We start from the raw sequence: 13239 nt of genomic DNA, 5'->3' as shown, positions 1-13239 counted from the left end.
CTATTCCTTAATCCCAAACAGTTAAATTCCCTTGGGACCTTGATGTACAAACAAGAGGCATCAGACACAAAGCAGCAAGTTTTGACCCTTGAAACTCTGAATTCTCAGCACTAAACCATTAAGATTCTTATACCCAGGCTGAGGGGCCAACTGGACCAAATCCATCATCTGAGCCTAAACAGCTGACATGCCTAAAATATTCGGAGATCAAGTGCCAGAACGGGAGTTGAAGGAACCTTTTCTCCTTGTAGAAGAGTCTGGCAGGCGGGGGGAGCGAGGCGGGTGGAGGGTGGGGTTGCTTGAAGCAATAAAATGATGAAAGAGTTTTTCAACTCTCCGAAAGAGAGAAGACACAAACAGGCTTGCAGAGTTTCCCTGTTTTTGTCTAAGCCTGACTCAGACCTGGTTGGGACCGTTTGTGGTCTGGCCTGGGCCATTTAAGTTTGAAGATACAGTTGCATCCCAGCAAGGAAATCCAGAATCTCCTAGAAACAGAAGACAAGTCCCTACCCCAGCACACAGCCAAAAGTGGCACTACCTTACCTAAAAACTGAGGGCAAAGGAAAGCTAGTTGAGACCAAACCAGCAAGCCTGTCGCTGGTGCCATCTTTGTTCTAAGTAAGATTAAGCCACAAAGCTTTAAGAGTGATTGTTCCAAGGGTTTCAACCTTCTGGTTCCTCCACCGTGACTGATTCCTCCACCCCCTCCTTCTCCACATGTGTTTTCCTCTTTGTGGTCCTGAGGCCACTCCATCCCATAGAAGGTAGAAGATGTATCCGGATCTCACCGGTGGCAGGAGGAGAGGTAGCGGCCCCTGCAATCAGGCCTGCCCAGTCAGGACAGCTTCTTATTCATGATGACCCCTCATTCCCCACAGGGGCGGCTGTTAAATGTAAAGAGGAGAGTGCTACTTTTGCTCCCATTTCTAAGAAATAAAAAAAAGAGAGAAATAATAGTAATGATGGTATTTGTTAAGTGCTTACTATATGCCAAGCACTGTTCTAAGCGCTGGAAGAGAGAGAGAGAGAGAGAGAGAGAGAGAGAAAGAGGGAAATACACACCTATGCTTTCCCAATCAGCCCCTTGTAATTAGGAGTGTGACCCAAAGACTGTGTCCCTAAAGACTTTGCCACAGGAAAACACCTATCGAAAACACACATATCTCATACACACAACAAGCACAACCCAGTTAAGGCATCCAAAACCTGCAGATGTAAGAGCAAGGGAGTCAAACTACACTAACCAAATTCAAGGCAACTTACACCTTGATTTGAACTAATGTCTCTGCTTTACCAGGAAACACCCCAAGACAGTAGGTGCTGCAGAAATGACCATTTCATTACAGCAGATGTCAGCTCACCCTTCATGCTGCATTTGAAACAAAAGGACCACCAACCACACCCACATGAGGAATCTAAAAGACCCTTGGCCCCAGTGGTCAACAAGCTACTTTCCTGCTGATGGATACACATTTACTAAGTTGTTCCAATTTAGCCTCTTGCTGGCACATACTCTGATGTTTGCTTTTTGGATGAGCGGGTAACTTGAATTTAAGCCGTCGCTATTCTGCCGAAAGGAACAGACTACCCTCTGTAATTCATGGAGGTGAACTTGAAAATCCAAATGATCTTAGTCAAAAACTCCTAGTTCTATGTCAGAGATCAGATTCAGGAATTCAAGGGATACCGAGTACTTACAAAGAAGTCCCCGTGAAACCTTTAGACTCGCAGAGGTGCTACAAATGCTTGAATGCAGTAATGCACCACATACGTAGACACCGACCCCAAGAAGAAGATGGTACAGCAGCTCTCCTGAAAGTCATATTCCAGTACGAGGCACTGCAGGTTGGAGAACAAACTGGTGCCCAAAGTAATGTAAGCATCAACTACAAAAAGAATGGGACCATCCACATAGCCTATTTATAAAGTAGGAGAGAAGAAATTCTTTCCTGTAAGGAACATTAGCATGCAATTCATTACATATGAAATTTAAGGAGCAAATGTTTAAGAGTGCCGAGATCAAACTCATAATTCCAAAAGCATTACCTCATCTGTTACTAGTCGTCCTCTTGCAAAGACTGAAGTTATCTGACCCAAGTTTTAAAGTCACATTTCAAAGTTCCTTACAAAATATTGCACCCAGAAGTTAGACAGCTTCCCTGGGTTTTGATCGAACTTCAGAGAACTATTCGGTCTAAACCAGGCCGCTCGATTGCGCCTATCTTCTGGGGCAGGGCAGCATTAGAGAAAACACCTCGGTGGCTAATTTAACTTGTCACTGGATATCACTGTGCTCCACACAAATCCATTTGGAATAGAATTTCTTTGGCAATGGTGCACTTTACTCCTAACCCCTCCCCCTCTGTCCCAGGAGTCATAGTTTCCTGGCAATCAGCCCAATGAAAGATGCAATAACAAATAAGACTGAAAGTTAAAAGAAAAAAAAAAAAGACTTCACTGTAGCAGCTGAAGGATTTGGGCAAGGGAGAATTTAGAGGATAGTACAGGAATAAACAGAATGACCCAACTTTTCAAATGACAAGCCAGGAGTTTCAACCTTCATGTCAGGTTACTAGGTAACGGGGAGGGATGGCAATGTGAATTTAAAATGGAGGGCAGAGGAGAGCAAATGATTTGAAAACATTTTGAAGGTTTTTTTTTGGCTCCCACGTCAGAATTTTCCCAGAAAAATCCCCGAGAGCTCTCAGTCTAAAGGAATGTTATGGGTCTGCTCCTTTGCTAGGAAGTACTGTTAAGACATTGAGAGAACAAATATGTCAGATGCAAGCAATAAACTTCTAATTATTGAGAGTGCTACATTATTTGCAGAAAAATACACTATCTGCCGGAATGGACAATGAAAGGATTTAGGACCAAGCTTTCAAAATGATTTTTTCAGTAGACCAAAGTTGAACATCTATCCTAAATTTTATTCATTCCAGTCAACAGATGTTATACATTTGCTTTAAAAATTCCTTCAAGGGAATAAAACCCAGGAGATATACAGCAGCCATACTAAGCTACCTGAGCAAACTCCATATTGTATGAAAAATCACAGCACATTAACATGTTAACAGCATGACATGTTTCCAATTTTTGTTTTACTCAAAATGACTGCTTGGGTCATCAAAAAATTCTGAACTCCAGCTATTTGTCTGTATCCTGTTTATTTGAGAGAGAAGAAAATAATAAGAGGAAAGTGAAAGGGAAAATATGTTTAATATTACTAACAATACTATTCATTTGTGTAGAACCTCCCCCTCACCACCACCAAGAAATTCAAGGCACATTTGAAGGAGTTTCATGGACTCATTTTAAGTCACAAATATTATCATTATCCCTACTTTTCAGAGAGATAAAATGAGGAATGGGAGAGGACATTAGGTGATTTGAATGGTCAAGGGTTGGAGGTGAAAGAGGAACCAAACCCAGTACTTCTGTTTCTTACTTCAAACATTCAAGTCTTACAAATTATCCTACATACAAGCACATATTTCCTTAATGTTTGATCTGCTCCATTTCTCCCTGTCTAAGCTCTTGCCTCCCTTTTATGAGCAGGGGTTGGGAGGTGAGGTTTGTGCGGTCAATTTCTAAAATGCAGCACATTCCTCATGATTTCACTGTACACTTAAGATTAGGCCATCAGAACATTACTCTCCCCAGCCCTTTCAAAGTCTTATTGAGGGCACATCTCCTCCAAGAGGCCTTCCCTACTCCTTTCCTCTTCTCCCATTCCCTTCTGGGTCACCCTGACTTGCTCCCTTCGTTCATCCCCCTACCCAGCCTCACAGCACTTATGTACATATCTGTAATTTATTTATTTATATTAATGTCTGTTGCCCACTCCCAGACTGCAAGCTAGTTGTGGGCAAGGAATATGTCTATTACTGTATTGTACTCTTCCAATCACTTAGTATAGTGCTCTGCACACTGTAACTGCTCAATAAATACGACTTAATGAATGAACATAACTACCCAAGTATGACTTTGACCAGGATAACGAGCTAGTGCAGAAAGGTATCAATGGGAACAATAAGGCAAATGTATACATGAAACCTATTTTCTGCTGTCTGAAAAAGATTACCTGGAATAAAATAATGCCACCAAAGGGAAATAGTCATGAAATGCATTTTACGTGTTATCTTAAAGACAGCATCTCTAGTAAAATACCACCACCAAACAACTCTAGGAGACTAATCCCTGACAAAGAGCATTGACCTCTAAACAGCTGATTTCAGCTTCCTAAAGCTTCTGACTTTTCCAAAAGACCTCCTGTTTGGATGCTGATCAAAGCCAAATTTTATCTTAATAGATTAGAGACAACAGTCAGAGGGGAGGTAGCTAGAGGGGAATCTCATTTTTGCTGAGTTAAAAAATATACTTTTAAGATTTCAAGTAGTGATAGCTTCCTAAAGCTTTAATGATAACTGTGGTATTTGTTAAGTGCTTACTATGTGCCAGGCATTGTGGCTCTGCCACTTCTCAGCTGTGTGACTGTGGGCAAGTCACTTAACTTCTCTGTGCCTCCGTTACCTCATCTGTAAAATGGGGATGAAGACTGGGAGCCTCATGTGGGACAACCTGATTACCCTGTATCTACCCCAGTGCTTAGAGCAGTGCTCTGCACATAGTAAGTGCTTAACAAATACCAACATTATTATTATTACTAAGCAGCAGAGATAAGATAAATGAATTGAACACAGTCCCTGTCCCACATGGGGCTCACAGTCCTAATCCCCATTTTACAGATGAGGAAACAGAGAGAAGTGAAATGACTTGCCCAAGGCCACATAGAGCCCAAGTGGCAGAGCCAGCATTAGAACCCAGATCCTCTGACTCCCAGGCCCAGGCTCTTTCCACTAGGCCATGCAGCTTCTCAATAGATCATATATGTGGAAAATGGGCAGAAGCCAAGCCAACAGTTCTCTTACCTCTAAATGCGAAAGTTATTAACTGATGGCAAAAGAAAGGAACGGAGACCAAGAGCTGACCAAATGTCGCAGTTGTCTATATGCAATTCGTGATGCAGCAAGAGAGTATCCATTTGTACAAAATAGGAAGGGACCTCAAGCACTCACAACAAGCAAGAACTGACCACAGAATCCAGTGGGAGTCAGTGAGCCAAGGAAACTCCAGACATTTTACTGGAGGATGAGGAAAGAATTCCCCTAAAAAAATTTTTGTTGCCTTTTTAAAAGATACCACACTTCAAGATATATTTTCTCAAAGTAACGTTGATTCTATTAACAGTGCAGTTGTTGGTGCTTAGCAAACAAATATGGGAAATTTACTTAGGTCAATTGGGTTAGGATTGTGATGGTTCAGATATCAACTTCAGCTTTTCTTAAGATGTGCATGGCCAAAATGAATGTAAAATTTTAATGAATTTTTTTCTAGGGTGGTCTTAATTTTCTAAGTGATTTGGGGCCTTAGAAATCAGGTTTTAAATGAAGCAAAATCCCAAAGTCCAAACCCAACTATAAATCATTCCAAGTCTAACTTTGGATCCCCAAACCAGAAACTATCACTTCTATTTGTGAAGCTATTGTTCAAAATCCTGAAACAAAAAATTACCCCTTCATCCATGGAATCACACACAATATGTAAGCATCTCTTTCAATTAATCCTGCAGTTTTGGGGTTACCTCCTTCCCTCCCTAAGTGGGCAAAAAAGATTCTCCCTCCTCCTCTCCAACCTCCTCCCCAAAACTGACTTTGTCTCTACCCCACAAATATTTTTCTTCCTAGTATTTGCATTGTAGGACAAATAATTATCCTTAAGCATATATAACAACTTAACTTGGACCCACTAAGTGAACTGGGTAAGCCATCACCTTCAATAAACAGATTTTAAAATTAGGTCTGTTAATTAAATGCAAAAGCCCACCCACAGACAGAAATCATAAACCAATATGATCAGGCATTCAAAAAACCTTTCAAAAATCACTTCTAGGTTTGTTAGGGGAGATGTAAAAATAATATAAAATATTCATAACATTAAACAGGAGCATTCTCTTGCATCCCCAATCAAATTTAACAATATTATTTGTTAATGTATTCATTAACAAATTTGCCCAGGTTTAGAATTTCAGAGAACAAACACTGATCATGATCTATTAATTATTAAAACTAATAGAATTAAAAGCATAATATTGAACCATTCTGAAGCCTCTTATAGAGATTCAGGACTAATTTTTTTTTTAAAAAATCATAGAGCCGCCTCTAAATCTTTTACATTTTTACTTTAAGGAATAAAAAAAGGAATAGACGACCATGTGCCCAGACAAATTAACTGAAAGGTACAACCTAGCTTACCAGGTCTGGGTGAATCTAACAGCAGAAAATGATGTATAACCAACAAGAAACAGAGATATACCCATGCTATTTTTAATTTGTATCTTTGCAGAGCAGAAATAGTGAATGCTCAACAACAGTTAGAAGCATAACCCCCCAAAAAAGTGTTAAGACCACCAGAAATACTTTCTATTCCTCTACAAACGGAACTGGAATTCCAGCCTCCCCTACACACACCTAGTTTGAAGTTTCCAGAAGGAATCAAAAACTGTACACAGAGTCAACCACTCCCACTTTTTCACTCAGGAGCAAATTTTCCAAGTGATATTGCAACTGTTAAATCCAAAAAAAGGTTTTACCATGCCTACTTCAAAACTTAAGCCCTTGCTTTAAAACCCAACCAAAATTGTGCAGTGGGTGGGTCTCTCAACTCCTGCCTCTCCTTCTTCAATGTTTTCTTTCAAAATGGCAGGGGTAATATTTTCCAAGGAAGGTACAAGACAGTAACAACCTGAGTTTCCTTCAACCATCATGTGCCTGAATACAGGAGTGAGTAAAGTACCTCTCACATCCTGTTAGTCCATTTGGATAATTAGGGTACCTCTTGGCTTCATTAGAAAGAAAAGGGGAAAATAAAAACAAACTTGCTTACCCTTCTTTAGACATCATCCAAGATTTACTTCCCCTGGATCAGAGCCTTGGATCCACAAACTGCTCGGATCCCCTTGAGAACTGTAGCTCATTTGTTACAGCCCACAAAACTCAGGCCCTGGGAGTCCCACAAACTTTGGCACTGGGCCTAATCTCTCTCACCCCCCTGCCCCCGAACAAGGCACTATCTGGGCTCCCAATATCATGAGCTTCAAATGTCTATAAAAATGCTGCAGAAGCAATAGGAGAGAGGTGGAAGAGGAGGAGACTGATGTCCAAACCCAAGACAGACGTCCCTGTTTGAGGAAGACAAACTAAACTGCAGGTTCCTATATGAGTCAGGAATCCTTACTGGCAAACGCACAGAAAAAGCAAATTATCCCCTAACAGGCCCTCTGACAGTAATCCAACAATGCGCCTGTTGCAGGAGCAGAATGCCCCAGATACAGCCTGCACTGCATTTTTTTAGCTTTAGGAAAAAACAATTTGTTAACTTACCATAACAGTAATTGAAGGCATTTAGGTAAATATTTCCTTAACAAGAAAACTAAAAAAGTAAGTGATATTAGGGCAGTGGGTGGAGGGAAGAATTATATACTGCGTGCAGGTCAAGTTATAGGAGGAATCTGGTTTCTGGTTTATAGGAAAGATGTGTTATTTTCTTTACTGAATTCATGAATTGCTTTTGAGGAAAACATCTGGCTTACAAATGTTGTAGCAGACTAGCTGAGAAATTCTGCTTTATAGGAAAGGAGAACTCTTCATTTCCCCCAAATTAGAAATGTCTATATGCTAAAATATATTTGAAGTGGATTTCACCCCACATCCCAAACACACTATGCAGTTTCCAAAATATAAACATTTGCCTTATGACCAACACAACACAAAGACATTACACAACTAAGGCGGGACTTAACCAAAAATCTCCTAAAACCTAGGCCCCCTAGATTAAAAAAAAAAAAACAAACCCAAACAACTCTTCCTGTTATTGCTCTGAAATAAAATCAAGCTAAATATCTTTAAAAGTTATGAGTTCATTAAAAATTGAATTTTAAGTCTTTTAGAAAATTGAAGCATTTAAATATTTTAAAAAGCATTTCAATCAATCACATTTATTAAGAGGCTGAGTTCAGAACACTGTATTAAGGGAGTTCAATGAAAGAAGATGAGAATTTCTGCCCACATGGAATTAACAACCTATAGTGGGAGATAGACATAAACAGTTTACAAAAGGGATAAAGGAGTATGTAAATGGATATCACTGCGGACAAGGATCACGCCTACCAACGTTGTTGTATTGTACTTCCCCAAGGACAGAGCTCGCCATACAGAAAGTGCTCAGTAAATAAAACTGACTGATTGATTTGTTCTAAGTGTGGTGAGAGGCTGTGGGTAAAAAAGTGCTATTGAGAGTGGAAAGGATGTGACCTGAGGAGAAGAAAATTTAATTGGGAAATACCTCCTGGAGTGGGAGGGGATTTCAGAAGGTCTTTGAAAATGGGGAGAGTAGTGTTCTGGCAGCCTTGAAGGAAGAAGGAGTAATAGCAGCATTTACTGAGCATCCTCTTGGTGTAGTGCACTACTCTGGGAAAGAACAGAATAAAGAAGTGACAAGTTCCCTGCCCACAAGAAGCTCACAATCAGTGGAGGACAAACATAAAAATACTTACAGGAGAGGCAGAGGCCAGGGGTCAGAGGTGGGAGAGAAGAGAATGAGGCACAGTGAGGTGAAACTGGAAGGGAAGGAGAGTACAAGCTGGGATATGGAAGGAGAAGCAAATAAATAGCAAGAGAAATCATCATCATCATGGTATTTGTTAAGCACTCACTATGTGCCAATCACCATACTAAGTACTCGGGTAGGCACAAGATCGTCAGGTTAGACACAGTCCCTGTCCCACAAGAAGATCACAGTCTTGATCCTCCATTTTACAGATGAGGTAACACGTTCAGAGAAGTTCAGTGACTTGCCCAAGGTCACACAGCAGACCCGTGGCAGAGCTGGGCTTAGAACCCTCATCCTCCTTGGACTCCCAAGCCACGCTGCTTCTGATGGAATGCTTTAAAGTTAATGGTCAAGAGGGTCTTTTAATTTGGAGATGAAGGGGTAATGATTGGAGGTGTGTGAGAAGAAGAGAGACCTGGGTGGAGTGATGTTTTCGAAAGATCATCCAAACAGCAGCGTGAAGTGTACACTGGAGCAGAGAGGCCAGTGAGGAGCCCAAGACAATAGTCAAGCTGGACTATGACAAGTCTCTGGGCCATGGTGGTGAGTGTTTGGGTGGGGAGGAAGAAGCAGATCTGGGAAATGTTATGGAGGGGAAAAACAAACAGGATTTAGCAACAGTATGGATATAAAAGGTGAACAAGAGTAATGAGTCAAATATAATAATCCAAGGAGACAGGCCTCAATAGGAGGGAGGAGGCACTGTTATCAACCATATTGGAAAAGTTAGATGGGAGAGAAGACTGGGGAGAGAAAATGAGGGGTTCCAGTTGACATATTCAGCTTGGGGTACCAGCAGGACATCCATATGGATGGAGATGTCCTGCAGGCAACAGGAAATGTGAGACTCAAGATATTTACCTTCCCAATAAAATCTGCTTTTTTCCAAATCAGTATGTAAACCGTTCTGTAAAAATCTGATGTGATTTTTTTTTACAAATTAATTTTAAAAAGAAAATAGAGTCAATCCATTCCATATGTTTTGAATCAGCTTTGCCTGCAAGCCTAACCTCTAGCTACATACTTTGTTTGGGGCCCAATCTCATACCCTTTCTCGCATGCATGTGCAGGACTCCCACTGACTTCAAACCAGGTTCTACACATAATGAGAATGGGAACGTGGCCTAAAGAAGCAGTCTCATACTGAAACAGACTGGAAAGAGATGTTTTCACTGTATGGCCCTGCCCTGTATTCCTGTGGAAGACCAAGTTCCCATGTCTTCCCATGCTGGGCCTGTGCTTGTGGCATCACGACCTGTGTTGCCATGGAAATGAATGTACTACTTGGATTATGACTAAACTGTTCACAACAAGGAGCTAGAACTGAAGGGGAGGTCACTAAATTCTCATTAAACATAAAAGGGCCAGATCCTTGTAGGGATGCTGCTCCTTCAGGGAAGGTTGAGCATTTGGAGAGGTGCATTAACTCCTTACACTCATCTGGTTAGCATTTAACAAATTACATTTTCAGAGAATTCATGTCAGAATGTTGATACACCAAAGGTTTTTTGTTTGTTTGCCTGTTCTTTTAAATAAACACCCAAGACTTAACTTAATCCCCCAGCATGTTCAGATCCAAAGATTTTCAATTAAGACATAAGACCCAAAAAGTTACCGAAATTAGTTTTGCTCCTTTTTTCTACTACATTTAAATTTCCCTAGAAGGAGATCATCTTTATATGTAGTCTTACGGGAGAGCGAGGCACTTCTCCCTCTCTATACTGTGAGCTCATTGTGGGCAGGGAATGTGTCTGTATTTGTCCTGTACTCTCCCAAGGGCTTAGTACAATGCTTTGCACACAGTAAGCACTCAATAAATACTATCAAATGAATGGATGAACTTAAACCACTTTAAGGAAGAGAGAACACTGGACTCTAAAAGCCAGGTTTGAAATCATTCCCTGAAACCAAACATTTGATTCCCTTCTTCATTTTGAAGTTTTCAAATGAAGTTTTTGGATTTTGCTTCCTGACATCCCCTGGAGAGAATGAAAAATTAAGGATTTTATTTTGCCCGGAGAGGACAGAGTCCCCTCCAAAGTGCCATAGGTAGAGTAGAAACGTTTGCAATGTTGGTCTGCCCTACAGTCAGGTCCCACCCTGGATTCGACAGCCTGCAAAGCCCACGTGATTTGAAAACCCCCCTGGGTTGAGATGAAACATGCTACAGATGAAACATGCTACAGATTCATGAGCGAATAGGACTTCAACAAGACACAGTCCAGTTAAACAAGACCTACGATCTGACCCCTTTTATGTCTTCTTTTGTTTGGAGAGCCAGTGATCTCCTCTGATCGGAACTCAGCCTTTACTGGAGGTGGAAAGGATAGGGGGAGGAGAAAAGGAAGGGGAGAAAAAGGAGGGTCAAAGACCGAAGGACCACAGACCTTATAATCCACCTCTGCTTCTAGACCTACATGTGTGATAATTATTAAATACTAGTTTGTGGGGGAAAAAAATCTTCAGCCATTTTAGTTCTCACAGTATAGGTATCAAAGTAGAAATTTCCCAACATCGGACTACAAGGCAGATGAGTGCAACTCCACCCCAAACTGTACACAAAGTGTCCATCTGTGAAAAAGTGTATTTCAGCCAAAGTTTTCAGATATTCCCCTGACAAAAGACAGCTGGGGCTTTTTTTTTAAAGACCAGCCCAAGTTTAAACCACAAAGCAAGTGCTGATTTAGTGCTTAGTACAGTGCTCTGCACAAAATACACACTCAATATCATTGATTGACAGCTTCCAAAGTTAAAGAATGTTCTAATGCATATAGTTCATTAATTTTAATCGGGTAGGTTGGGGTAGCCACCAACTAATCTTACTGCCAAGAGAAGCAGAGTGGCCAAGTAGATAGAGCACAGGACTGGGAGTCATAAGGACCTGATTTCTAATCCTGGCTCTGCCACATGGATGCTGTTTCACCTTGGGTAAGTCACTTAATTTCTCTGGATCTCAATTACCTCATCTGTAAAATAGGGATTAAGACTGTGAGACCGATATGGGACATGGGCTAGGTCCAACCTGATTAGCTTATATCTACCCTAGTGCTTAGTACAATACCTGGCACATAGTAAGTGCTTAAATGCCAAAAAGAAAAAAAGTCCAGGATGCCAGATCACGCTGATAGCTGCACCTGTCCCTGCCTCTTGTCTGTCCACTCTGGGGTTCCATGCTGCTTTTAGAGAAACGCACCCCATTCTCCTGCCTCCTCTGAGCTATTGCAGGTGTTACCCTTCCAGTGACTTCAGTGGTGCAGGGGCCAAGCACGGACTTAGAAGGGGCTACTTTGTTAGAAGAGAAATAGCACAAAACTCCTGCAAGACGGGGCAAGGAGCAGCGCCGTCCAAGTCGTGGCCAGAAGCTGGCTTGTGAGGTACCTGTTCGGTGTGGCACCCCTTGGTAAGAGTATGGGGGATGTTGATGCCGGCCTAAAAATCTGTGGTAATTTGTAGAAGACAATTTGGCAATGTGCAACATTATGAAACAATGTTACAGCAAAGGATATTCTCAAAAATGTTGGTACAGTGTGAAATTACTTCAGAGTGTTGACAGGGCTTTTTTTTAGAAGGGGAAAGAAAGACGACAAAATGATTCTTGTTCAGAGTTTGGCATTCCCAACTTTAGGTGCCTAAAATTATGGAAGGCTTTTTATAAGCGATACAAATACATAAAGAAAAACACCTAACACCAGAGACCCCTCCTGACTCCTGTTAACCCAAGTTAATTTGGCAAATCTTATTCCAACACTTAACTTAAAAATATTTATTAAGCAGCCATTCATTTTCTTGGCATACTTAACTAAGATCTGCATCTTCTGTGATTTTGAACTCAACAAGCTTTTATGGGAGACATGCTCAATTGCCAGTCTATTAAAAACTTCTCATTACGATAAGCAAAAAGAAACTGCCCAGCTAATGTGTACATCCAAAATAATATCCACTAATTAATGCTAATATGAGAGCCATAATTACAAAACTGAAGACTTTAAATCACATTCTTAAAAAAAATTTGGCCGGTGTGCACATTAATCTGCCTTTCTTTTCTTTGAACTTGAGCTAAATATACATACTGTACTTAAGAACCATGGTTACCTGGGATTCTTTCTCACTGCCGAACAAAGGGCACTTTGCGGGAAACATACAAAATATCTTGCTTTATCCCCACATTCTCCAATTCAAAGCTCCAGCTTTTGACCTTGAACACGCTTACTGTACTTCTGACTAAAGAAGCTGCACAGGATTTCCAGTTGTGCTAACTGCTTCCCACACAACTCTATGATCACCAGGACTTAAACTCTCTTTGGCCTAGAACTGGAGTTCTAAAACCGAATGTTTTGGATGCATCTAAATGGCACTTTTGAATTCTAGTCATTAAAACTCTTATAACAAGTAAAAGGAACCTTAATTTAATAAGTAAAAACCTGTGTACTAAAGATGGAGTTCTCATATAAAACTTCAGCTAGCAAAGCTGCCAAAGTTAACGCCAACCCCTAACACTAGCAGAAATACAGGGACATGGCTACTTCAGTCAACCACCACCATTAGTTATGAAGTGAAAACTAAATACCT

At 40.9% G+C, this 13239-nt stretch overlaps 1 protein-coding gene across 3 annotated transcripts in view; it reads right to left on the bottom strand.

Annotated features, from left to right (window-relative positions):
- Positions 1–13239, bottom strand: part of NT5C2 (5'-nucleotidase, cytosolic II) — a 75381-nt gene that overhangs the window by 37599 nt on the left and 24543 nt on the right. The window contains exon 1 of one of the 3 annotated variants that reach the window (XM_029080838.2): positions 2047–2188. The exons of 1 other annotated variant lie outside the window; for it this stretch is intronic. In XM_029080838.2, the coding sequence (XP_028936671.1) occupies positions 2047–2051 (5 nt within the window). In that variant the 5' untranslated portion in view covers positions 2052–2188. Of the gene's footprint in view, positions 1–788; positions 808–2046; positions 2189–13239 lie in introns of those variants that run through there. One more of the 3 variants, XM_029080839.2, reaches the window with a different exon arrangement.

The sequence above is a fragment of the Ornithorhynchus anatinus genome, chromosome 16, assembly GCF_004115215.2.
Source record: "Ornithorhynchus anatinus isolate Pmale09 chromosome 16, mOrnAna1.pri.v4, whole genome shotgun sequence".
NCBI classification, from domain to species: Eukaryota; Metazoa; Chordata; class Mammalia; order Monotremata; family Ornithorhynchidae; genus Ornithorhynchus; species Ornithorhynchus anatinus.
The sequence above is the reverse complement of the archived record's forward strand: the minus strand, read 5'-3'. Positions and strand labels throughout refer to the sequence as shown.